At 46.7% G+C, this 26,087-nt stretch overlaps 1 protein-coding gene across 11 annotated transcripts in view; it reads left to right on the forward strand.

The window, feature by feature from the left end:
• LOC120894823 (Down syndrome cell adhesion molecule-like protein Dscam2) overlaps positions 1–26,087 on the forward strand; it is a 108,140-nt gene that overhangs the window by 80,661 nt on the left and 1,392 nt on the right. For 6 of the 11 annotated variants that reach the window (XM_040297663.1, XM_040297659.1, XM_040297664.1 and 3 more), the window contains exons 6-19: positions 9,588–9,664; positions 14,947–15,136; positions 17,050–17,667; positions 18,898–19,025; positions 19,180–19,316; positions 19,588–20,474; positions 20,553–21,632; positions 21,696–21,848; positions 21,914–23,059; positions 23,130–23,279; positions 23,389–23,559; positions 23,666–23,817; positions 25,426–25,504; positions 25,577–25,741. In XM_040297663.1, the coding sequence (XP_040153597.1) occupies positions 9,588–9,664; positions 14,947–15,136; positions 17,050–17,667; positions 18,898–19,025; positions 19,180–19,316; positions 19,588–20,474; positions 20,553–21,632; positions 21,696–21,848; positions 21,914–23,059; positions 23,130–23,279; positions 23,389–23,559; positions 23,666–23,817; positions 25,426–25,504; positions 25,577–25,741 (5,133 nt within the window). The remainder of the gene's footprint in view (positions 1–9,587; positions 9,665–14,946; positions 15,137–17,049; positions 17,668–18,897; positions 19,026–19,179; positions 19,317–19,587; positions 20,475–20,552; positions 21,633–21,695; positions 21,849–21,913; positions 23,060–23,129; positions 23,280–23,388; positions 23,560–23,665; positions 23,818–25,425; positions 25,505–25,576; positions 25,742–26,087) is intronic. The other 5 variants (XM_040297665.1, XM_040297668.1, XM_040297666.1 and 2 more) reach the window with 5 other exon arrangements.

A 26,087-nucleotide genomic window follows, 5' to 3' on the forward strand; every position in this document is an offset into this window, starting at 1 on the left:
GATTGTACAGGATTAGGGAGTTTTTTGTGTCTGTTAGATTCGTGTGTTAGAGCCTTAACGAACGAAAAAAAAGCTCGAGATGTTTTTTTTTACTAAAGATTGGTAGAATGTACTTCATCGCTGGTGTGAACGTTTCTCGGATATTTGTTTCTTTTATTTTTTGTCGACTGCACAAACACAAAACACTTTGCTGTTTATTTTTTGTCCTGACCTTTCGTTCGCTCAAAGCCAGCGATTAACGTGTCTCGGACAGGGTGGTTGAAAAAAGTAAAGCCTAGAATCAAAGGATAACGGGTGGCCACGCAATCCAAAACAGAACCGTCCAATGCAGCAAAGAGATAAATCACGTGCGGCGCATCCTTAAAGGGCTGTGTTAGGGGTCTTCATCGATTAATGCTGTGCTGTTTGGTCTTGTAGGGAGCTTTGGGGGAATTTTAAAGGGAAGTAGCTTTGTTGAAAATCACAATGGTGGAATTTTCCCTTTTTTAATCATGTTATAGCGACACGAATTGCTTGATAAACAATAAAAGAACATTTTTAAGCCTTATCAATGATCTATAGAAAAAAGCCTAAAAGTATGCAATCAACAACACAAAATGTGCCAAGTTGTGCAGAGCAAACATCAAAATTGCAATTTTAAGTCCTTTTAATGCCAAAAACAACCAAATTAAAGTGGATACTCGATTTAAATTCCAAAAGCAGCAAATTATGCATGTAGAATAGCTCCTTCGAGCCCAAAAAACATTAGAGCTTTTCATCCCCGTCGCATCTTAAAGCTAACATGCTCCCTCAAACACTTAAAGAGCCCTGAAAATCCTCTTGTTCTTTCTTTTCGACGCTAACTTCTCGACAATTTAATACCCGAGCAAAGTCTTCCATCTATACTCCTACATGCTGCTTGCTAACACGCCCTCATCAAGGATGATGTACAACTTTTCGCCTACCAAACGAACCATTCGCCTACGAAGCTCAAGCATTGGTGCCGCACAGCAAGTGAATTTGATGAAAGCAACCGAAAAAAAAGAACAAACAAACTCCCCTACACAACCAAAAACCCCCAGAACCAAACTTGCTGGAAGTGTCATTTGTGTTGGTTGTGTTTGATGAACGTTTAAAGTTGAAACAGCCAGTTTTGTAAGGGGGCCATCTACCGCCCGCAAAACAGAGAGCATACGCCACCAAACTAAACTGCTTTGCCGTCCGCTCCACTAATGCGTACGTCAATTAGGTCCCCGTCAACCCAGGAAATGCGCACAAGGCTTTACATTCCGCACACCATTGTGCTGCATAAAGCGTTTACATTCTCATCTGCTGTCATCCACCGTCCCTGCACAAGTAGTGCCAGCAGCAAAAGAAAAAGGTGACAGTAAAAATCGATTTCCCGGAACAATTTGATAAACAAGATTCGACAACAGATTTTCATTCCCGCCAGCAATTTTCTGCTGATTATCTGGTCGGTTCCTGTTTTTTTTTTGAGTCACTTTGTAGGTGGTGCAAGAGCGGAGATTGAAAGCAAAAGAGTAAAAAAAAAAACGCTGCGGGAGCTTTTGTCAGCCAGCATCTTAAGGAAAAAGGGCGAAATGATGTCCTCGCCAAGATAACACTGAGCGTGCGATGGAGAGATGAAATGAGGTCGGAGTGTCTTTTTTGTTGGGGGGTAAAATGCCCCCAGGAAAATGTCGTGCAGTACTACAGGCAGCTCATTTTGAATGAAAACGGCAGAGCCAGCGATTCTAGTTCTATGTAATTCCATGCCCATCCGCAAATCCCTTTGCTAACGAACGGGTGGCAGCAACAAAACAGGAAAAAAAAGCTCTGGAAGTCCGGTTGAGCGGAGCAAAAATACGCCAAATCCGGCCAGCAACGCGACAAACATTGAAATGAGTTTCATTGTTTCATTATTTGCATTTCCAGACCTTCCCAATGAAGCAAAGAAGGGTTGTGAAAGAGAGATAAAAAGCCCCAAAAAACCCTGAAAACGACCTGAAATGACAAACCACTGCACTGATGCGTGTGGAAAAGTGATCGTAATCGTAAAGATCACTCTCAGCAGTGACCAAAAAAAGGGACTGAAATCAAACAAACTCCCGCAGCAAACGGACCAAAATACAGGTGCGGTTGCGGTCCCCAATTTCGGTCTTTAAGGTCAAACGGAGCTGGAGTGTAAAAGGAAACAAAAATCTCTACGACAGTGCAAAATGAAAACGGACGTCAGGACCGTTGCGTTTCTCGTTTCGTTAACCCTCGAGAAGCTCCATTTTTTGTCTTATCAAACTTATACCTTTTCCCGTGCCTCAGTGAAGCTTCGGGATCGGTTAATAGAGCCTGATGCTAGAACGGATGCTCTGGTACGCACCGGTGGGTGTCCTATTGTCCCCGGTGAAGTCCGAAACAGTCCAAAGTGTCGCCGTGTGGATCATGTAACGCTTAATACCTTCGACCAAAAGTGGGGAAAAACAAAGGAATATAAAAGGCCCGAAAAACCCCAACCGAAAAAAAGCACGAAAGCACAAGAAAGGGATAAAACCGAGGATGATTAATGGCTCTGGGGGAGGCCTACGCACACACCGCACCGCACCGCGGTAAATCTCTTCCTTTAGCGCCTGTCGTTAGTTCTCAAGTGCCGTTTATTTCACTGACTCTTCTTTCACTTTCCCGCCACTTCGGTAGCAAGTTGTGGTGCGTACTCTCCTGCGTGCTCACCTGTTTCACCATAATTGACGCATAATATCTCCCCCGGGCGTGTGACGAGTCGAGGCAATAAAGGGCAACGATTTTTGCTTAATTCATAAAACATGCACGCGTGTTGTTTGGTGCGGTACACGTTCGACGAAATTCGCATCGCTGTGCCGCTATTCCTTGGAACTCTGCAAATCATTCCTGTTATTCCCAAACTGCAGCTCTTTCATGCGCAATTCAATTGCGTTAAGTGCTGCTTTTGCACGTGTGCTAAGGTTGGGTGTGCGCTGCTAGGGGAAATTGTTTGAACCCGGTACATTTGACTGCGTAAGCTACGTGTGGGTTTGCTTTCCATGAATTTAATTTACATATCAGGGGTCTGTGCAAGGTGCCACCGTTGATTGATCACACAAACACAGTTGAAACAAACATTTCCATGGAATGGCTTTGATGGTAACAGTGGTCGTGTTGTTTTGAGGGGGTTAATTTATTGTGAGTTGAGAGTGCATTTTTTGCTCCAGTAAAACAGGCTCTTCAGTTTTAAGTTAAACTCTCATTATTTTATTTATTGTGCCTTCTTTTTTATGTATCAAACACGTGCTGGTAATATTGCTTGTTATTTTGTCACATGCTCTGCCTACTACAAAGTGTTTTCACGTGTGCGTTCATGTTTACTAATGTATTCCTTTGCATACATTTAGGCGGTAACGCTGTGAAGCGTTTGTTAGCTGCAGTGAATAAGCGAAGAATAGTGTAATGGACGCATTTTTTCTTGCAATGAAGCTCAACTCGCATCAAACTCTCCTACGCAATACTTTTTCCCATAAGATGCTTAATCCAGATATTATGAAATTGAAAAGCTAATTCTAGAATTAATAATAGTACTAATAGAGAAAATTTCCCGAAATCTGTTCCATCGTTGAACGCATTCTCCATACGTTTCTTGGAAATTAAAACCCACTAAAGCCCCCAATGCACTTTTATTCAGTGCTTAAGTTAAAAGAAGCACCAACAAAACCTACAAAACCGAAATGTTATGCTTATCTCCCTTTTATTTCTCCCCCAATAATCATCAAACCGGTGACAATCGCCCAACCATAGCGCACAATCGTTTCGTAGCAGATTGCCCGTGAAATGGTTCAATTCCGTGCCTCGCTTCCCACCCGCTGTAACCACCTTTCCCCACCCAGCGTGAGGCGTGTGAATGATTTGTCCAATTTCCCAATGTTTGCGTTTCCCACCTTGGTTGGTCGCAGGGTATCGCCTCTAACCGGCTGTTACGAATTCCCCATTGTGGGGAAGAATTTCCACCACCAAGCAGCACAGGAATAAGTTCCCCATAAAGATGGTAAAAAAAACGGATCGTTGTTTCCCACCCCCTCTGGTGTGAATCCGCGAAACGGTAAGCAGCCGAATCGACGCAAAATAACGCAATTTGCTTCATGAATACATTATAAACAATTTACATATAAATTTTACTCCCCAGCCAGTTCCGTTCGCATCTTGATGCGGTGATGGCGATGGTGGAGGAAGCTGGTCCCTTTTGGTCAGAAATGGAGAAGCATTCGGTTGAAGTTTTTCCTCGAGGTCGCTTCCACTTGTACTGTGCATTCATTCCGTTACGGGACCATCATCATCATCAGCTGCTGTGCATGGGACAGTACTCCAGTGCCGGACGCACTGGTATGTCTCTGGAGACAGCGAGCCTTTTTTCCGAGAGTTCCACCTCCACCCGATGTAGGTTTTCTCCGGGAATGGTTGTTTGAAGTTGATTGTTTGGTTTCATGCCGATTTTACCATGGCAGGGAAGAGCAGGATTACCATCGCAACGGAAGCAAACATACTGACACATACATGCTGCAATTTACCGGGGCACATGTTAAAATTTACTTCTCATTGGAGCTGTCCGGAGAGAAGAGGCGTCGAAAAAAAAAGAACCCCACGCACACACACACTCGCAGGGAACAGGAAACACGACCGTTTTAAGTCTCGTGCTTTCACTCTGTTTTTTTTTTTATATATTCTAGCCCACATTCTCATTCCACGTAAGCAACGGTTCGCACTGTTTGCTTTCGAATTGAATTTCCCCAGAGCATCGTAGTGCGGCCGGCAGCCCAGCAAAGGGGCACGGAGTGGTGGATACGAGGAAATCCGGTACACGGATTTTCCATTCATTAGCATTTGCAATAAGTTAAAAACTCCTGAGCGGGTGGAGAGCAAACGGTGGACAGCACTTACGTCCTCACGTGCCTTACTCCTCCCTTACTCTTCTCGATTGGAGGCCTCTGGAGTGCCGCCGTAAACAAGGCGCAACGTTCCGGCTTAGCGGCGTTTCAGTTGACGACGTCAAAGTTTTTCCGCATCTTTCGGCGGCTGGCCACGGCGGTAGTGAAACTGTCTTCCGAGCTGAAGATGGCTGTTTGACAAACTCGCCTGCGATAAAATGATGGACGTGTTTTTTTGCTTGCTTCCTTTCCGCAGCCGTAACTTAACAACACCGGTTGATAATCCCTCAACAAAGCTCAGAACTCAGGAAACACCAAGCCGAGGCGAGGCGCAAGTTTGTGAGCGCGTTTGATGAAGTGGTGCAGATTTTGCCGAAACAAGAAACAACCGAGGGGGAGTGGGGCCGACGAGTAACATTAAGCCTAGCTAGCGCTATAATCGTCTACCGTAATCAAAGAGTTGTGTCCTATCTCCCCCCGATGTCTGCCTCTGCGCTCAGTTTGACATTCTTCAACTAGCTGCACTGTCAGCAACGGCGTCATCACCATATCAGCTCATCCGTCCGTCGTTTGGTTCCTTAGATGCTTGAGCGCTGCTTTCTCTCTCTCAGTCTCTCTCTCTCTTTCTCTCTCTCTCTCTCTGTTGTGATTATGTCGACAAATTCTGCCACCGGAGCAGTAGATGGATATATAGTCAAAATGGATAAAGTTTGTCATAGTGTAGTTCCGCAGTTTCACTTCCCAACTCCCAATTCCAACCAGAGCCCAAAATCCTGAAGATGATGGTGTTGAAGATATTTACTCAAAGTTGCCGTTCGCTTCACTTCTGAGCTGCCCGTCCCCGGTGGTTGGGAAGCTTTATCCAACCCTCCTCGTTTTGGTGTGTAGCTTATTTCCTCTTCGCACCGACCGCTCCACCAGAGCTTAGCACTGCCCCGTACATCACGCAAATCATGGTGCAGGCTTCATCCGAAGTGAGCGCTGGTGCTTCGGCACGGCTTTCAGCAGTAGCTTGGATAACTGTTGTAAGGTTCTACCGCAAACATTCTACCCGGTACCCCCCCGTACAACCGAATGCAAAGACATATTTTCCTGCGAACTAGTTTGCTGTCCCATTCCCGCGTACGTCCGCTGCTCCTCGCGTCCTGCGTAACGGTGAAAGTTTGCGTGCTCCAATCTCCAGTCGAGCCCGCACACGCTCCGGCCTCTTTGGGCCTCTTCGCCTATGGGGAAAGTTTATCCGCCGGCTGCAGACGGTTCCTGTTGCCCACTGCACAGGCCTGCCGGTTTGGTGCTGGATGAGGATACGAGACCATAAATTTGCTCTGTAAAACTGAATAAACAAAGCAAGTGAAGTGCCGTCCTACTGCTCGCAGGAAGGGCTTTTTGCTGTTTTATGTTGCGTTTTTCTTACCGCTCTCTCTCTCTCCCTTGTTCTCTCTTGCTCTTCTCTTCACTCCAAAAAGGCTACCGGTTGGGGAGGAGACTGGGAGGAAATTATCTCCGGCTTCGAGGTACAGGGCTGCTCTCGTGACAGTGCTGCCGATGATAGTTCACTTTCATCTACCAGGACCAGATTGGACAGCAAACGGTGCAGCCAGCATGCCAGCAAGACCGATGCCCGTACCGGCCGGATGTTTGGGGATGAAAGTTTTCTTCAAAGCTGTCGCCTTTGCGTTTTACACGAGCTGAATAATTAAATTTTAATCCGTACACACTGTACAAATGATGCAGAGCTGTGAGTGTGTGTTCGTAAGTTTGGCGACCGAAAAGAAGAAAGCTTCTGTACGCCGGGTGTTCCTTTACTTGCACATTACGTCAACACTGGGTGACACACAAACAACAACGCATGGCCACACATTTGGACATTTGTTGTTCCTTTTTAGTTTGGTACATTAACAGCGAACAATCGAATGAACCAACCTTGTCATTGCAGTTCTCATTCGACCTGAGTAGTACGCCCATCACCGTTTCGTCATAACGGCTCCTCTGCTTTCGAGCATTTATTTTCGTTCAATTCCGGTTTGCCAAAGAAAATGAAAGGGAATAGAAAATAAGGAACACACAAACTTCTCAACCACTCGACTGTGTGTCTGGCAGTTGAGGTACAGTTTGTTCCAACACAATCACCACAGTTGAGCAGTTTAGCTGTGTGGTAGACGAATGCCACTGTTTCGCTTATCAGATTAAAGAGTTTGTTGACAAACGAGTTTGGGTGTGTTCGTATGTATTTGGAGAAAAACATACACAACATCTCGGCAACCTGTTTACCTTTGCCCGTATCCGTACACCGGAATTTCCGGTTGGCCGAAAGAAGAAACAGGATATGTAATGTGTTTCCTGCAAGCGCAAAAAAAGAACCACCAAGAACGATCTGTCCGGCATGGAAGAAACCCGGCTCGAGCGAGTTCAGTCTGCTCGCATTGGCGATTCTCTTTAACCCACCAATCCATCCATCCATCCATCCATCTAGCGGCTCATAGCTCATCCGAGCACTAATAATGATGATGATCTAGTGTGCCGTAACCATTTCTCGGTCGTGTTGTTTTGGGTTGTTGATTCTTTCTCCCTTTTCTTCGACGCAGGAAACTTTTTGGCCAGCCATATCACGTCCACCAGCATGCGTGACGGTACAACTTTTCCCACACTCAGCAAGGGGAGGAAGAACAGTTCGCTCCAGCGCTGGTTCGCCTTCGTCCACTAATCGGATAAGCATTAACCGTTTTTATTGATGGGATCTCTGATTAAGCGATAAACTAATTCATTTAAGATCCGTTTTGGCTGGGAGTTTGTTGGGTGCGAGGATGCGCCTAAGCCACGGGGAGCTCAGCTCTCACCGACTCCTTTTCGCCGCTAAATTCGAGCACAACCATAGCTCGGTAACTTGGCACTCGGTTTGTGCGGCAAGGCTATAATTTGTAGATCATCCTTTCGTCAAGCTTCTCCTGTCCGGGGATGCTTTCTGGGGAAACAGAAGCGCCTGCTTTCTTACCTGGTAGCGCGCGAGCAGGTTGTTTGTTTTTCCTGCTGATTGCATTCCGTTTGTTTAATCGAGAGTGAAAATGGGAACAAAATGTGGTGCTTGTTTTGCTTCTACTTGCAAACGGCTGAAAAGAGCTTCAGAGGCAAATACTGGAACAGCACTAAGGCACCGATTCCATACAATGTTGCTTTTCATTTAAAAGCCGGTTATCGGGAACTTGGACAAATGGAATTAGTGGCGTTCCTGCAATGATAACAGCTTCGTTATTTACTTTCATTCAAGATCTACCTCTCTGCAGGAGTAACTTTGTAATGAATGAACTCATTCATGCACTCATTTATAGATGCAGACTTCTTCTCAACTCCATCGCAGAGCTCTCTTGATTATGCATCATTGCAGTTCGCTTCAGACCCACCCGTTTAAACTTTGCCATGCAACATTGAACAAAATGCGATGAACTGATTGCAACAATCAGTTGATGTGTGGTTGCGCTTCCGTGGTCCAGTTGGCAGGGTATCGTGCCGTCTCACGCTCAAAACTCTCGTGGAAGTTAGTTCAAAAGTTTACGCTGTGAGCCAGGGAGTTGCGATTCAATAGCCAAAAGCAATGCTCAAAATTATGCATGCGTTGTCTGTTGAAGTACGATGTTTAGGCACCATTTTACATCAAGTTCAATCGAGCATTTCAGTTCATTGTAATTACCAGAGAGAAACTGGTTTATGAACTGCTGAAATTATCCATCAAATGTTACTTATCAGTTTGCTTAGTATGATACTTTCTATGTTTTCTCCCATATGGCGCTGTTGTAAAGTACTAAGCACATCCCTGTACATTCAAATATGTTCGAAATGGTTGAACTTTTGTTCGAAATAATGCTCAAAATGTCCTCCAAATTTCTTAAAGCCAACTAACATTTGCAAACTAACAAACTCCCATTTTAAAGTGAAACACTTTTAAACGTACTTCGAAAGCCTTACATCCTTCGCAAATTGCCAATTCCTACCAACTCCTCAGGCAACTTTCAATCGAATCTTGTCAGCTCAAACCGCCTACGAAACTTTTCTGTGCCTTCAGTTCCCATCAGCAGCTCGGCAGCAGTCGCTGGACCGTCAGCGCGGCCCTCCGTGCTCCGGAAGAAAATTTAATTTCACACTCGATTTGAGTAGGTTAATGGTGTGATTTGTGTTTCGAAATAAAATTACGATTACCCGAACACGCTCGGAAGCAGTTGCAGCACCAAAAAAAGCGCACAGAGCATAAAACCGAACAGCGGCTCCCGTTCTGCCCCGACTGGCTCAGCTAGTCGCTACTGTCTGGTGAGAAATAACGTGCTTAAAGCTGTCATGTCGCGTAGAGTCGAGACGATCCACATAGATAGGTTCGTCTGCCGTTTTCTTCTATCGCTATTAAAGAATGCTGTTCCTATTTTCCCACTTCGCTCTTGGTTCGTTTTGTAGCAAACCTATTTCCGACCGTTAATTGCCCCACTGCCCGGGATGCTCGAGGTTTGTACGAACCTACCGAGTTCTAGTCGGGTACGGTGTTTCCTCAAACCCCCATTATCGTAACGTTTACTTTAATGTCCACTACAGTCGCAGTCGGTCCAGTGCCGGTTCGGTTCAATTGTCGTTGAAATATACGGCTCGGTATGGCTAAATAATTATTTCCATTTTGTTTTTTCCCCCCAATCTCTTCTACAGTTGTGAACCAAAAGTACAACATCCAGGTGCACGATGAGTACGTGATGTCGGGCAATACGGCCGTTTTAAAGTGTCAGGTGAGTGAAACCCGCACAATATGCCAGCGCTGGCTACCATTACGATGAATTAAATTTTACGATTCCTATTCGCCGATGGTTGTGGATGGTCGTCAAAAAAAATCGAGAGAAATTGCCGAGTTTCTCTACTTCCTGTGTGCATGAAGAGTGGGGTAAATAATATAAAGCAATTTTCCACGAAAGAAGTCGATCGAATGTCCATTACAAAAGCTCTTCCCTTTTTCCTTTTGTTGCACACTTCCTGGAAGGTTCGATTAATCCGATTCCGTTTAGAGCGATCCTGTATTAACAACTCATTTAAATCAGTTTTTTTGCTTTGTGCTTTGCCTCATTTTGCGGAAGGACTTTTTATCCGGTGAACCCCAGGAAGTGTTGAAAATTTGCTGTTTCAATTATAATTACCACAAGCAGTAGCGTTTAAATGGCATGTTCCAACAGTACGGCGCTTCCCGAAATTGCAATTAATTAAATAAGTCGTGGAACAGGTCCTGCAAAACGACACAGGGAATTACACAAATCCTTCGCGGAAAATGGATCGTATCTCACGTTACATTTTAATTTTTTTTTTATCCAACTCTGCTACCTAATACAATAAGCAGTAGTAAGATTTATTGCATGTGATTTTTCACCACCAAACACGGTTTTAAGCATATCGTCACATCCTTGGGGATGCTCAATAAATGTTAGCTATTATTAATCACATCCCCCCCTTTACTTTAGGACACAATCCACTTTCTCAGCTGCTTGAGGCAAGGCTTGGCAGCCCCTTGGGGAAGCATATTTTTCATCCTTTAGTTGCTTTAATTTATTCTTCCCTAGGTTCGGCGGTTACTCGCTATATTTCTCCAAATATCAAAGATCTTGTGCGTAGACAACGGCAACTTACAGCTGCGCTGAGTGAAAAGAAGTGGACAAAATGGTTCCCAACAAATCAGCTACTTACTAAGCAAAACGCTCCTCAAACACACACACACACATACACTTATACACAAACTAAGCTCATCTTTGTCCCAAAATTTTCTCACTTTTGGTGTCAAAAGTGCTACTACTTCGCTACTTTCCCTCAGCATTTTTCCCCGGATGGGAAGAGGGCTGAGGAGGCAAGAAGCTGCACGCCCGACTGCCCGAAATGAGAGGAAATTGAATGAAAACTGAGAACCATTCATCATTTTCGCCATGTCGGGGCCATTTATAGGCGTTGACTGTGGAATCGCCCCGGGCCGATCCCGTGCGCATTACCCGTACTGTTCGCACTGTGTGGCAGTCCGTCGCATCCTTGCTGGATGGATGGACAGTGCGACAGGCTTACCGACAGTGTGCCCGACCGGCTGTACCCGATGATTTATGATCTTGTTTTCCCCTCCGCTTCGGTCACCCTCTGTGTTCTCCTTCGCTTGTGGTATGGTCACGATATGTCTTGTTGAAATAAATATTCATCGCAAGCCGTCGCTAGCCATCCATCCGGGCCTATAGACGGCACGGTCCTCAGTCCTCACACTTAGCGAGACTTTCAAACAGTGCACAAATTTACCGACAGGAGGCCACACCGGAGAGATAAAGCGAGCGAGGTGAGAGGTCAACCAGTATGGATCAGTTTTGTTCACCATTCGACATTCGACCCGGGGAACTTGGTTGACATTTGTTATGACAACCGCCCGAAACAACGGCGATATCAAGTCGCAAGTCGCGACTCGCAAGAGCTGTGCAACTTCATCTGCATGCAAAATTCACTGCTGTCACTGCGTGGCAGGTGCAGCCCAAGAGAGTGAGAGTAGAAGAAAAAAAAGAGACAGCCACGAAATTTATGAGTGACATTTTTGAAAACTGTTTCTTCACCTTTTAGTCGCATTCGTTCCATTCTGTAGCCTCTGTAGCCGTTCCGCACGCCCTCCGTCGCAAAGCTCACTAACGGACCATTCACACGGCAGATGAGCATTGCGCTGGCCGTCACGTTACCCTCCCGCCGTGCCGAGCAGGCACGGGTGTCACGTTTCATAATGCTGTAATTTACATAATTTCATCACGTCTCAAGGATAGGTAATATAAATTTCATCACAAACCTGTCAGCTCCGGCTCGTTCTTACTCTCTCAGTCTCTTGCCCTGCCTACCTACCTCACACTGCTATTTCGGTGGGTTTCGGCAGGTCGGCAGGTCGAATCGGAGCACGCGCCCCGGAAGCTAAGCAGCGTTTTGCTCATTCCGGTAAATTCTTTATTTCGCATTGGAATGATTCGAGCCGCGTTTTGATGATGTCCCATTTGCCGACGAAACTGAGTGGCAGCAAAGACACGGACAGTTCAACCTTAAATGGTGCGCTTTATGATTTCGAGCTGAACGGGGGGAAAAGGTGAAAAGGTTAATTAATTAATATTGGATAAGAACGGGAAAGAAATGGTTGCCTCGTGCAGAATGTGGTCTTTCGGTTGACGGTTTCACTGCAACATTAAAAATGGGTAGTTTATAAGTTTTTAGCACATTTGGGATCTAAATTTAGCTTCGATGCGTCATAGTTAGCCGCAAACCAGCGTTTAACTGGCACAATTGAATTGCTTTACTCGTTGATTTTTTGCAAGCGCCTGAAGGGTTGCAATGCTGCCTTGTATAGTGCAATATCGTTGATTCTTGTTAAACGCCTCAAAGTATGCAATACTGGTCAATGTCGTTTCATCGATTAGACATCGATAAATAATCGGTTTTGAAATGGAAATATTTCCAATAATAAACTATCAGTTAACTAAAAATCTCAGAAACATATTAAACATCACGAGGCTCAGGCACGTTCCTCCTAGTTCAAGTAAACAGCTTGCGTGGAAAAGTTCCAAATATAATCATGCTCAACTGAACAATCCTCAGCCACAAGCACATTTTCCGTGTAAAGAAGCAATTAAAACAAAAAGTTTACTTTCCAATTCTTCCCAACTTCATCTTTAAATGGGAGTTTAAGGTCCTCATTATTATTTCTACCACGAGCAACTACCTCAACCATTTCAATGGGTTTCGGAAAATTCCGTTTCGCACCCCGAACCCGTTTGTGAAAAGCGCCGCCAGCAGCTGCCTCCATTGAATATTAAATGTTCCGCTGTAAGTCTCGCACCGGTTCCGGGGCGAACGATTCGTGTGCGAAAATCATCGCTAAACAGCGTAATGGCCATTAGGCGGCCACGATTGATGGCGGAATGCCAATGATGCTTTGCAATGAATTACGATTTCCGAGCCGTTTACTTCGGCAACCCATGTTTCCGTGTTTGATTGTTTAGGCAAAGGTTAGCAAAGGCGAAACGTGTTATCGGTTTTCATGCATGGTTGGAAGCGATGCTGGCACCCTAAAAACAATCGATCAGCAGGAACAGGGCGGGAGTTTAGTTTGGGAGTTAATTTAAATTATCAATATAATGTAAGTGATCAACAGCATATTGGCAGCCAAACCCACTCAAAGTTTTTCCTTTTCAAATGCTATTTGTATGGTTATTAAAATGAACAATTTAAAAGCATCTCCACCCTAATGGTTTCACATGCTGTTAATTATCGAACTAGCACTGCCCAGAGTGTCGAGAGAGCGTTCACTTAACAGCTCACACATGAACACCGGCTCGCCAAACCGAAGGACGGTCTGGTTCAATTTTTATCACCACTCATAACGACCACCACCGCTCCATCCAATCCATCCCATTCGGCTGCCCCGGGAGGAAGTGGCATGTTAACCGCAAAATTGCTTCATAATTAAATTGTCACCCTTTGCGCGCTAGCAGCCAGCAGCGGTGACAAACATTCCCGCCATGTGTTCAGCATTCCGCGCTCGTGTTACAAAACTCGTGGTGCTAGCAAACAACATGCATTAGACACAGACATACGGTGATGGTAGCTGCGGAAATACATCGATTTCCCCTCGGATCGATTCACGCTCCCCAACTGACCGGAAGCATTTTCCAAGATGACCGCAAAACCCCATCAAGATGGAAGGAAAAACCCTATCGTTAGCTGTTTGCTTCTAGTGCGACGCTTTTTTTACGACGCTACAACGCGAAACACAATTAGTGCAATTAAATCGTTTTTCAACACTCGCCAAAGCAAACAGACGTGGTTAGTGGTTACACGGACACTCAGCACCGAGCACTTGTCGATGGTGTGCGGAGTTTGAAAGCATGTTGCGGGTTGCAGTTGAGTTTCATCGTAAACTTGGAAAATCACTGCTTTTCCGATAAATTTTTAGGTGTTAAAAGAAATCCTCCGAGGAAAATATACATTTAAAATTATAAATAGTTCAATTTTTCATCAAACTTCATAAAAAAGGCCATTAGGTAGTTTTAAAAGCAAGAAGCGGCTGTTTTCTATAGCGCCTAAATGTATGCAAACTGTATGACATTTCTTTAAAATGTACTACGTTTGCTTTATGTTATTAATGACTAAAAACAGCCAAATATAGACACATTTACTTCAATTGCATAACTTCAGGCGCTTATCCACGATTAAAGCTAGTACACAATAATACAAAGAACTATCTGCTTTCCTCATGTAAGCGGTAACACTTCCAGGAATGTTCAAGGCCTATTTTACACCTCCAAACCACAATTCATACGTCTCTCTCTAGCTCTCTATCTCTCTCATTCTCTCTCTCTCTCTGTTTAACCTCCAACACGCAACAAAACCCGGCAGCGACACGTGTTACGGTGGTGAAAGTTTTCTCCGGAAAACCTCAGCCCGCACCCTCCCCGGACAGCACAGCACTCAGCACGCAGCAGTGTGGCCCGCCACACCGTTAAACGTGCGGTTAATGCCGTTCGTGATTGTTTTGTCAGAGACAGGGAAATTAAGTTTTCCCTTTTTCCTGTACTAACGCTGCGCCCCGCTTCTGTTGCGGTGCGTCGCTTCTGTTTGGAATGAACTGGAATTTCGATCACGTTTAAGATTTTGATACACTGTCTGCGTGTGTGTGTGTGTATGTGGGCATGGTTGTAAGAAATTGTACCTCGGAGTGGCAAGAGATGATGGATCGTAAGAGCTGATTGGCGGCACGGTATGCGTACGTTTCGAGCAAATTGAGCGGAATGTCTTGTGCGGATGAGCAAATATTTCATGCTCGGCACGGTATGCACGATTTGTAAAACTATTTTGCGTAATTAAATGTAACGTCATTCGTGCGGTTGACTTGCGCTGCGAGCCTGCCAAGGAATACGTGTCCGCAGTACAGGCGAACGAGTAATAGCCTAACATTATGTTAACGCTCTCATGCAAATCAATGCCATTTTTAACTCATTTTTACTCCACAATCGCTTTCTTGCAGGTGCCAAGCTACATCCAGGATTACGTGGTAGTGACGGCCTGGGTGCAGGACTCGGGCGTTCATCTGTACCCCAACTCGGACATTGGCGGCAAGTACATCGTCCTGTCGAATGGCGATCTGTACATCAACAATGCTGGGGCAAGTGATGCGTACAAAACGTACTCGTGCCGAACTGTAAATAGACTCACAGGTAGGTTGTTCGAACAGTGCGAAAGCCATTAATAACTGAGCGCCTAAATATATGCAACACAGTTTTCATTGTAGATAATACGATTTAAGTGATATTGCATACATTTGGGCGCTTTGCGTTCAACATTTGTATATTATATTGCGCGGAATTATATTGGAGAAAAAAGGTGAATCTTCTTCATAAATAAGCAATCACAGAAAACACTTCACATTCACTTAATTGTACTTCAATCAAACTGAAATAACTATGCGATAATTTCCTGGGAAGCGCAATTAATGGTAATGACGGCGCCTAGGTGTATGCAACATGTAACGGAATTGTATCATATTGCATTTTTTTATCCTTTTTGAAGCTCGCTCTGTGAAATGAGTATTTTTGTTACTCCGTCCCGCAATTAGAATGTTGTTAGAGATAAAACGGAATCCTTCTGCATTTCCTAATGATTGTACCATCGGCCACAGCTACCCATTTATTGCGTCGTTAATTACGAAATCTGCATGTAAGTCAGGTGTTTCCTAGGAACGTACAACCGGCCCCCGACCCCTCCCCCATAAACCACACACGCTTTCCCTTGCATACCGAGCACCTCCTACACATACCATACATTTCAATATATTCCGGTCAAAAAGGGACTTTTTCTCTTGCACTTTTCATTTCCGTATGCGGCAAGCCACATTCCATTTTTCCCCATTCCTCGTGCGGGATAAAAATATCTTATTTCTCGTGCAGTAAAAACGGAAGAAACATCCCCCATATTCCCCCTTTTTTGTCCTTATCCCCCCTTTGTTTTGCCGCACCACGGTGGCATGCCAGCGTTACACCGTACTGCCAGTGGATATGCATAACTTTGCGCGAGCTAGTGTGCGCCCGGGCAGGAGGGACCACCATTCGTGCATTGCAGTCACGTAGCGTCCATTACGCGAGCGACAGTAATTACCGCCGCAAGCGAAGCAGAAATCGATCTGTGAAAAGGCACCGGGCAAGAGTCCCGGCAACGGGGTGGCACCGGGGAAAAGGGCCCGTGTTGCTGGGCCAAAAGCAAACCAAGAACAATGTGCATACTTGAACGCGAAAAGAAAGAATGTGTGTGTGTGTGTCGGTGTGTTTGTGTGCGCGCGGAATCATAAAAGAAAAGCTCCCGCAAAGGTTACAGCACAATATGGCATGCAGAAGCAAAACAAAAGCACCACAGAAAACACAGAAAACTGAAACTGCGTCGACAATCGAAAATCCTTCAAGATCTTGCACGAGTTGCACCGGGATCGATGCACCCGGACGTCTGCACCGGGCTCGATGCACCAAATCCCCGTTTTCTTTCTCTTTGCTCAAAGGTGCAATAGGGCACAACATGGCATGGGATTTTTGTTGGTGCTTACATGGGATTGTGCACCCATTGCCACGTGGCATTCCGTGGCGCACGTGAATGTTTGTGGACCAAGTGGTTGAATTGTTGCTTAAAAGCTATCCCGCGCGCAACCGAGTCTCGGACGAGTGGTAAATGGAATTTCATTTTCATGACTCGCCGATGAACAACAAACTGGGCGGGACGGAAAATATGCAGCAGCAGAAGCAGTGATGGCAGTAAAAGCTCGTAGCAACGTGCTGAAATTGCATTACAAGTAGCAACCGCAGAGCGCGCACTAAACGTGAGCACTACCCGAGGCACTCGAGTAGTTTCTTTTTTGCTTTTTTTTTTCATTTCGAGCAGTTAAGTGCACACGTACGGAGTAATCTTTGAAAGCAGCCCGGTACCGATGATATCGCCCGGACACGCTTTTGCAATATTTATGTTTAACTTCTAATTAAAATGCTTGACCGTTTCGCCAGCAGGACGAACACCACTTCAAAGACAATTTTAAACAATCCCCTTGTAATGCTTCTCTCTCTTTCCATCGCTCACTTTCTCTGCACAGGTGAAATACAAATTTCAACATATCCAGGTCGAGTGATAGTGACCGAGCCGAAGGGACTAGTACAACCTAGAATTAACGTGGAGAAACATTCGCTCAAGCACGTGGTGGTGAATGCACCGGTCACGCTGCCCTGCGTCGCCCAGGGCCACCCGGTACCGACGTACCGGTGGTTCAAGGAGGTGAAGGACCAGATCATGCCGCTGCCGCTGAACGAGCGCATCAGCATCGTGTCGGCGGGCCTGCTCAAGATCGCCAAGGCCCGGCTCGAGGACAGCGGGAAGTACCTCTGCTGGGTGAACAATACCGCCGGCGAGGAAACGATCCAGGTGTCGCTCACGGTGACGGCACCGCTGACCGCCCACCTGCAGCCCCAGGTGCAGACGGTGGACGTCGGGAAGGATGCCCAGTTCCAGTGCATCATTTCCGGCTTTCCGGCGCACGAGGTGCTGTGGATGCACAACGGCAAACCGATCGTGCGGGACAGCCGGATCGAGATCTACACCGACGTGCCGCGGATCGTGATCAAGAACGTGCAGAAGGAGGACCAGGGCATGTACCAGTGCTTCGTCGCGAACGAGTGGGAGCAGATACAGTCCACGGCGGAGCTGCAGCTTGGTGGTGAGTGGGGTTTTGTGGATAGTGTTGGGGGTGCGTGTTTTGATGTTGCTTGGAATGTCTAGAACAGGATTGGACGCACTTCTCATAGGAGGAATAGAGCTTTGTTTGAGTGCCATCTAGTAACTGATGTGTCTATTCATTGGACCACACTCTTAGACGATAATTTTGAATACTTTTTTTTAACAATTTTTTATGTTAAAACCATAAATGTTTGTAATGACTAACAGTTTAGCTTTGCTGCAATTGATGCTTGGAACTACTTATTCTTCTTCTTTTGGCTCAACAACGGTTGTCGGTCATGAGGCCTGCATGTATCCCTTGTGGGCTTGGCTTTCAGTGACTAATTAATTCCCCCCCAGCAGGATAGTCAGTCCTACGACGTATGGCGGCACGGTTAATTTGGGACTTGAACCAATGATGGACATGTTGTTAAGTCGTACGAGTTGAAGACTGTACCACGAGATCGGCTAAACTACATTGGAACTAAAACCCGTTTTATTTGTTAAAATATGACCTGTAGATAGGTTCTAATCTTCAACGATCTGTTTAAATTTCATTTTTATACAGTTTGACATTTGACCCCAGAAGAAGCTTTTACTACAGTGCATAACATTGCACTTGCTTTTTGAGAGCAACGCCAAATTGAGCCATCTTTAGATAGTTGTGTTATCCACTGCAGAAATAACACATTTAGCTTAGAACTGGTTTAAAATAAATGCCAAACAAATGACAAATTATTGCCATCAAATCGTAATATGTGTGTAACTGGAACAGTCCAGAGCAAGAAACCACCACAAAATGTCCCATAAAACCTGGTAAAGTCTTTTTCTACACCCTCTCAATACCGTGTCAGATGCAACCAAGCATACACTCTTACAGAGCGATTGCATCACCCTTACGCAATAACCCTCCGGGCAGCGTTTTACTGTGCCAAGAAAGAATATTCATCAGGCAGCATCCATCCATAATTAGGACATGGGAACATTATGTTCTTCCCCTTTCTATGCACTTGTTCACCCTTCATTCCCATGCCCGGAAATGGAACTTCACAAGAAGACAAGGAAAAGGAGGAAAAAATGGGGAGAGAGAGGGTGGAACAATCTCTTTTGATCATTGCACTCGAGGGGAGTGCAAACCAAACTTCCCCACCTTAGTCAAGTGTAAGTGCGCTTACTATTTGTTCCCCCTTTTTTATCGCTCTTTCTCTTTTGTTCCGTCCCCCGCCAACAGATGCTACCCCGGAGTTGCTGTACTGGTTCTCGGAACAGACACTCCAGCCGGGCCCGACCGTATCGCTCAAGTGCGTGGGCACCGGTAACCCACCGCCGCAGTTCACTTGGAAGTTGGACGGTTTTCCGGTAAGTAACAGACGCCTTGGTGGATTGTCGATTTGCCCACTTCTGCCCAGTCGTGGGCGGTGCTGTGCGTGAAGCCGTAGACCCGAACCTGCCAAAGAGAGTAAGCGACGAATAATGCAAATGCTTGCCGCGCATGTGGTTACACTCTTTGCAGATCCCCGACAGTCCCCGGTTTGTCGTCGGTCAGTACGTCACCATCCACGACGATGTCATCAGTCACGTGAACATTTCCAACGTGAAGGAAGAGGACGGTGGCGAATATACGTGCGTGGCGCAGAACAGCATCGGAAGGTAAGGATAGATGGATGCATGTATTTGTGAAACTCTTCTTCCCCGTGGGCGCTTCTGCAAACCAGCGACAGGGACATTGTGCATGAAAAATGCATTACACAATCCATGCCAATCGGTGATTGCTGTGGGGTGGGTGCTCTTGGGAGAGAATACAGAACCGGGCCACGTTCATCCCTCAGGAGATGTCTACAGTGCATCACACTAATGATGTAGAAAGTTCTCAGTCATTCCACTGTATCTCACAACTTCTTCTCTCTTTTCCACAAACCAGAGTGTCACACAGTGCCAAAGTGAACATCTACGGGCTTCCATACATACGCGAGATGCCGAAAATTACGGGCGTATCGGGGCACGACCTCATCATCAAGTGCCCGGTCGCCGGCTACCCGATCGACAAGATCCACTGGGAGCGGGACGGTCAAACACTACCCATCAATCGACGCCAGCGGGCCTACAACAACGGCACACTCATCATCGAACAGCTACAGCTGGCAGAGGACGCTGGCACGTACACCTGCATGGCGCAAAACAAACAGAAGCAGACGGCCCGACGCAACGTCGAGATACAGGTGATAGTGCCGCCCAAGATTATGCCCATCCAAGCGATGACGAACATGCTGCGCGAAGGTATGCGGGCGGCTATCTCGTGCCAAATCCTCGAGGGTGATCTGCCAGTCAACTTTCGCTGGGAGCGCAACGGCAAACCGGTGCTTGGGACGGGCAATGAGGTAATCCGGCGGCTGGACGAGTACAGCACGAGCCTGGTGATCGAGCACATTACGTCCGAGTACTCGGGGAACTACACGTGCATCGCAAGCAATGTGGCGGGCAGCGAGAGCTTTACCGTGCCGCTGACGGTGAACGTGCCGCCGAAGTGGATACTGGAGCCGAAGGATTCGAGTGCCCAGGCCGGGCAGGACGTGGCACTGCACTGTCAGGCCGGGGGCCATCCGCAGCCGACGGTGACGTGGAAGAAAGCGATCGGCAACACGCCCGGGGAGTATAAGGACTTTCTGTACGAGCCGAACGTGTCGCTGCACACGAACGGGACGCTACAGTTTCGCAAGATCGCGAAAGATTCGCAGGGCCACTTTCTGTGCGAAGCGAAGAACTCGATCGGGACGGGTGTTAGCAAGGTTATCTTCCTGAAGGTTAATGGTAAGTTTGCATGCCTAGGAATTCTTGGACGTTTTCGGTGCTAATACATTGAACCATTTTTTGTGTTTTCGCTCCCAGTACCTGCTCACTTTACGACGAAAAACAAACAGATCACCTCGCCGCGCAACAAGCAAATCCACATCCAGTGCAACGTGCAGGGCGACAACCCGATCGACATCAAGTGGAAGATGCAGAGCTCCCAGCAGCAGCTCGACGAATCGCTCGACAACCGGTACAACATACGCGAGCAGGTACTGGACGACGGCATGGTGTCCGAGCTCGGCATCTCCCACACCTACCGGCAGGACACGGGCGTCTACATCTGCCAGGCGTCGAACGCGTTCGGCCAGGATGAGATGTCGATCCATCTCGTCATCCAGGAGGTGCCCGAAGCGCCCAAAAACCTGCGCATCAACTCGCAGCAGTCGCGCACGCTGCAGCTCTCCTGGAGCCAACCGTTCGCCGGCAACAGCCCGATCGAGAAGTACAACGTGGAGTACAAGCTGGTGACGGATTCGTGGCATTCGGCCGAGCATATCACCGTCGCTGGGACGCAGACGGTCATAACGCTGCAAAACCTGAAGCCCGCCAAAGCGTACCATTTGCGCATCTCGGCCGAAAATAAGCTCGGTGCGTCGGAGTACTCGGAAGTGATACAGGTTACGACGCTGGAGGAGGTTCCCTCGGGACCGCCACTCAACATCAAAGGGGAACCGAAGAGTTCGACGGAAATTTTCCTCTCCTGGGAAGCACCGGACCGGGATCAGTGGAATGGGAACCTTTTGGGGTACTACGTTGGCTACCAGATCGCCGCCAGTCCCAATGATCGTGACATCAATCCGACGCAAGGCTTCAACTTCAAGACGGTTGAGGTGCGCAGTCACTTTGGTGGTGAGACAACGCTACAAAACTTGAACAAGTGCACGACGTACAACATAGTGGTGCAGGCGTACACCAGCCAGGGCAGTGGACCGCCGAGCAAAGAGATATCGCTCGGTACGCTGGAAGATGTACCTTCGAGCGCACCCGACAGTCCAAAGTGTGATGTGCTGAGTTCGACCTCGATCTACATCACCTGGTCGCCGCCACCGGTCGATGGGCAGAATGGGAAGATCCGAGGCTACAAAGTATCCTACATTGAGATGGACGATCTTTACGGTAAGTAGAGTTGATTTGGACGATTCAATGAGCTTTGTTTTGATACCTCTTTTCCCATTACAGAGAAGGAACCGTATACTTCGAAAACGAACAATCAGTATCTGACGCTAGAAAACCTGAAGAAGTTCACCAACTACACGTTCTGGGTGCTGGCGTTCACCAAGGTGGGCGACGGTGTCCGAACCAATCCGTTCCATTGCATCACCCAGGAGGATGGTACGTTTGCTCTACGTCCTCTACTAGTGTCAGTATTCGTCAAAGTGTCTTCTCTTTCTTCTTAGTACCGAGTGCTCCCAGTGCCCTGAAAGCAGTCCCTTCATCCAGCACCAAGATCATCATCTCCTGGCTACCACCAGCCCACCGGAATGGTCTCATCACCGGCTACACCTTCTACATGCAGCTCGTCGACGGTGGCCGTGACGAGGGTACGCACAAGCGCTCCCTAGTACCGTACGCCGAAAGCCACGAAACGGTACGCTTGCAGGAGCACGCCACCTATCAGTTCTGGCTGACAGCTTCCACCAAAGTTGGGGAGGGTGAAAAGTCCGAAGTGATCACCGTTCCTCCCAACAACAAAGTCCCAGCCCGGATCGTTTCCTTCAGCCAGGAGATTGTAACGCCGTGGAAGGAAACACTGATCCTACCCTGCCGGAAGGTGGGTGTACCGGCACCCGTCACCATCTGGCGGCAGGACGACCAGCCGATGGATACGGGAACGCGCAAGCTAATTGCCAAAAACGGTACCCTCTACATCAAGGACTGTCAGCACTCGGACGCGGGCAACTATACGTGCAGTGTGGAGAACACCTGGGGCAGGGATGAGATCGTGTACCGCATCCGGATCCGGGTGCCACCCGATCCACCGACACTGACGATCGTCAACACCTACACCGACAGTCTGCTGCTCGAGTGGACGGACAATCGGAACGGTGGCTCGCCGGTGCTCGGGTACGTGATCAACTACAAGCGCGAGAACGGTGACTGGGAGGAGCTACAGATCGACTCGAAAACCAACACACACCTGCTGGTGAATCTGTGGTGCGGTACGCGCTATCAACTCTACATTACAGCGTACAACAAGATAGGTACTGGATTGCCGTGCGATATTGTGCACTCGCACACGAAGGGACTTCCCCCGGTACAACCAAAACATTCGCAGATGATAACGAATAACTCGACGAGTGTGACGTGCTGGCTCGATTCGTGGGGTGATGGTGGCTGTGGGATATTGCACTTCTCGATCGAGAACCGGCTGTACGGACGATCGCAGTGGAACATGATCGCTAGCCATGTGGAGGCGACGGAGCGGATCTTTACCGTGACGGATCTGCAGCCGGCAACAAAGTATCAGCTGCGTGTGACGGCGTACAACAATGCCGGTGCTACGATGGCCGTCTACAACTACACTACGCTGACTGCACAGGGAGGTAGGTGGAGTTGGTGAAGAGTAGTTTAAGAACTGTGGCGCTTTACTAATGTAATGCTGTTTGCTTCCAGTGATGGTATATCCGGATATAACGAACCCAGTGTCACCGCACATGGGTGAGAATCCGTTCTATGCCAACGTGAAGGTGATCTTGCCACTCTGTCTATCCATTCTGATACTGTTCGCGCTCGTTGCTGCGGCATTGCTCATACGCAAGCGAAGTAAGTAGGCCATATCCATCTTGAGGATCCTCTTCAGGAAGTAGTTTAAACCCTAAAAGACTCTACAAACTAATTAACTGATATCTCTTGTGTGTTTCACTCTTATCAGAGCTAAACAACCAGAACCGCATCCCATCCACCTCGATGTCGGAGTCACCGTCGATCGCCAACATCCAGAACAAGCACAACCGGGACCAGCAGTACCTAGCGGTGCGGGCTCAGCAAGCGAGCCGGAACAGTAACTCCGTTGACTCGGGCAGCTACAAAGCCGAGGGAAATGGTAATCGTCCCAATCAGTTCACTTCACTCCTACGTTCTACCTGCCGAAAGGCTCAACTCACTCACCGTCTACTTTCCACACCTTTTCCCCTGTTTTTTTTTTACAGAGTATATTGAAGACATTTGCCCGTATGCAACCTTTCAGCTGAACAAGCAAACGTACAGCGAAAGTTCATACAGTGGAAATGTCTACAGTGGACCATATCACTCGGTAAGAGGATCATTTGTGTATCATGATGTTAAAACCGAAAGCTATCATGTAAGTTTAATTTCTATGCCATCTCTTTCTCTCTGTTTCATTTTTGTCCCATTGTGGAACTAAACTGTATGTTTTTATTTTCCTCATCATCAACAAACAATGACAATGAGCGCGCACAAATAAACACACACTCACTTCCAACGCAATTATCCAACAACTCCACAGCCATCCTTTTCATCAGATCTCCTTTTTTCCAAACTTTCCCATCGCTAGCCACCATGAACAGCGTCATCTGTTTTCGTTTTATGCTTTCATCTCTCTGTCTCTCTCTCTATCTCTCATCACTGTGTTCATCTCTATCTTCTAGCAAAGGTCATTGTTGCGTACGCATCTCATATCTCATGATCGTCGTCGACTCACCTGTCACTATCACTATCGATCGTCGTTCGTCTTTCGACTTGCTAGTATCTGTTACGATGAACCTGTCGGAAATGTTGCACTTTTGCTGTCCTGATGATCTTTCATTCCTCTTAAAGGTTTTACTAAGGATGATCCTATTGGTGCAACAAGCTCCTAACCTCAGAGAGGCTTGAGTCTTAAGTCTTTGAAGATCATAATCAGTACCAAATAGAGTGTCTGTAAAGTCAGCCTAATTGTCCTGGTCAACCAGCCTCTCCATTCCTCTTGATCATTTCGTTCGCCAGCAAACCATATAATGCTTCGTTCTTGCATTCTTTCGTACCGATCGCTCATGTATCTCCCTTAATAATTGGCACTCATCAACTGTGTTTCGCTTCATACGATCATCTTTCGATTATCGTTTCAATTGTTTTGCGATCGTGTTTCGTATTCGTACTGAAATCACCTCTCACTAGCTGCTGATCGTTTCGCACATTCGCTCACCATCACTATCAACATGATCACCACCATCATCACCATTGTTAGTCGAGAAGGCAGAAGAGAGCACAAATGTCCACGATCGAATCACAGTCGAACAAAAATCAAAAATGTCCCAAATGGTGTTTTTTTTCTTTTCTTTTTCTCTTTCTTTCTATCTCTCTTCTCTTTCTTTCTCTTTCTCTCTTTTTTATCGCTCTCGCGCGCGCGCGCTCTCTCTCTCTCTCGCTGGTTGCGTGTATGATCGAACATGCAAACCACAAATCAATAAAAACTCTCCCCACAAAACAAACCGTCAATCCAACAAACCAACGAACCAAATCCTTCGAAATATCCCTCGAAACGTCGAAACAAAACATCCTCCTTGCTGCCTGTTTCGTGCGTTGTCGTTGCTGTCGTTGCTGTGGGCTTTGCTGGGTTTTCCGTTCCGACCTTCTTAACGATAATGCACATACATCTCTTCCTGTTTTATTTACAAACAAATGTAACAACGCCCCAAAACGAACCCAAACACTCATGTGCTGATGCAACCGTGCTGTCCTTCTCATCCTGGCCTGGCGCTACCACATCCACGATACGATTGGAACAATGCAATTGGAACAACTTCCATAACAAAACTACCCAACTATCCCGCGGTTCGACCTTCGTCTGACTACACATTGCGACTTTTGAAACCGAAAAAAATGAAACCCAAAACACAAATACACCAACCAAAACCAACAAAAATATCCCCCTTCTTCTTCGTTAACAAAAAAAAACAACCTCCCGTAGAACAAAGAGCCCGAATACACGAAAGTGCGCAGAAAGGGCGGATCTCGGCTCCGAGATCCGGCCACCTCGGAACCAATAGGTGAGTACGCTCGCGCCGATAACCGTTTGATGTTTGCTCGCTGTCTTGCTCCATAAAGCCGACCATTTCTAGATATAAATCAATTTATAGAATCAGACAATCCCGGATCCACAGATTCCGAAGTTAGGAAGATACTAACACTTCATATACCGATTACAGAATATGATACACTCGGTTCCGAATCTGACAACGATATTGCCTCGCGCTCCAACCAGTCCAACTACCGTCACCATCGTGGTACGTATTCGTCCGACACAGTTGAGTCGGCAAATTGATTTTTGTTTCTGTTCTGTTTCTCCTTAATTTTTGAACTGTTCCATTGGTTTGGATTTAATTACCCCTCTGCCCCATCTTCATCGATCCGCGGGCTTTCAAATTGTTTTTTAATTTACAGCAAAAGTGCTCCATAACATTGGCAAACTTTCCGCAAATTCCACCATCTTTACGATTGTGGTTGAGCGTGACGCATTGTAGGAATGTAGCCGCTTAACCAACAATGTGCAAAAAGATAATTTTTAATTTGACCTTTTGATTTTATGTTTGCTATGAATTGTACTTAAACGAAAAGAAATGACTAATATCA

The sequence above is a fragment of the Anopheles arabiensis genome, chromosome 2 (genome assembly GCF_016920715.1).
Source record: "Anopheles arabiensis isolate DONGOLA chromosome 2, AaraD3, whole genome shotgun sequence".
NCBI classification, from domain to species: Eukaryota; Metazoa; Arthropoda; class Insecta; order Diptera; family Culicidae; genus Anopheles; species Anopheles arabiensis.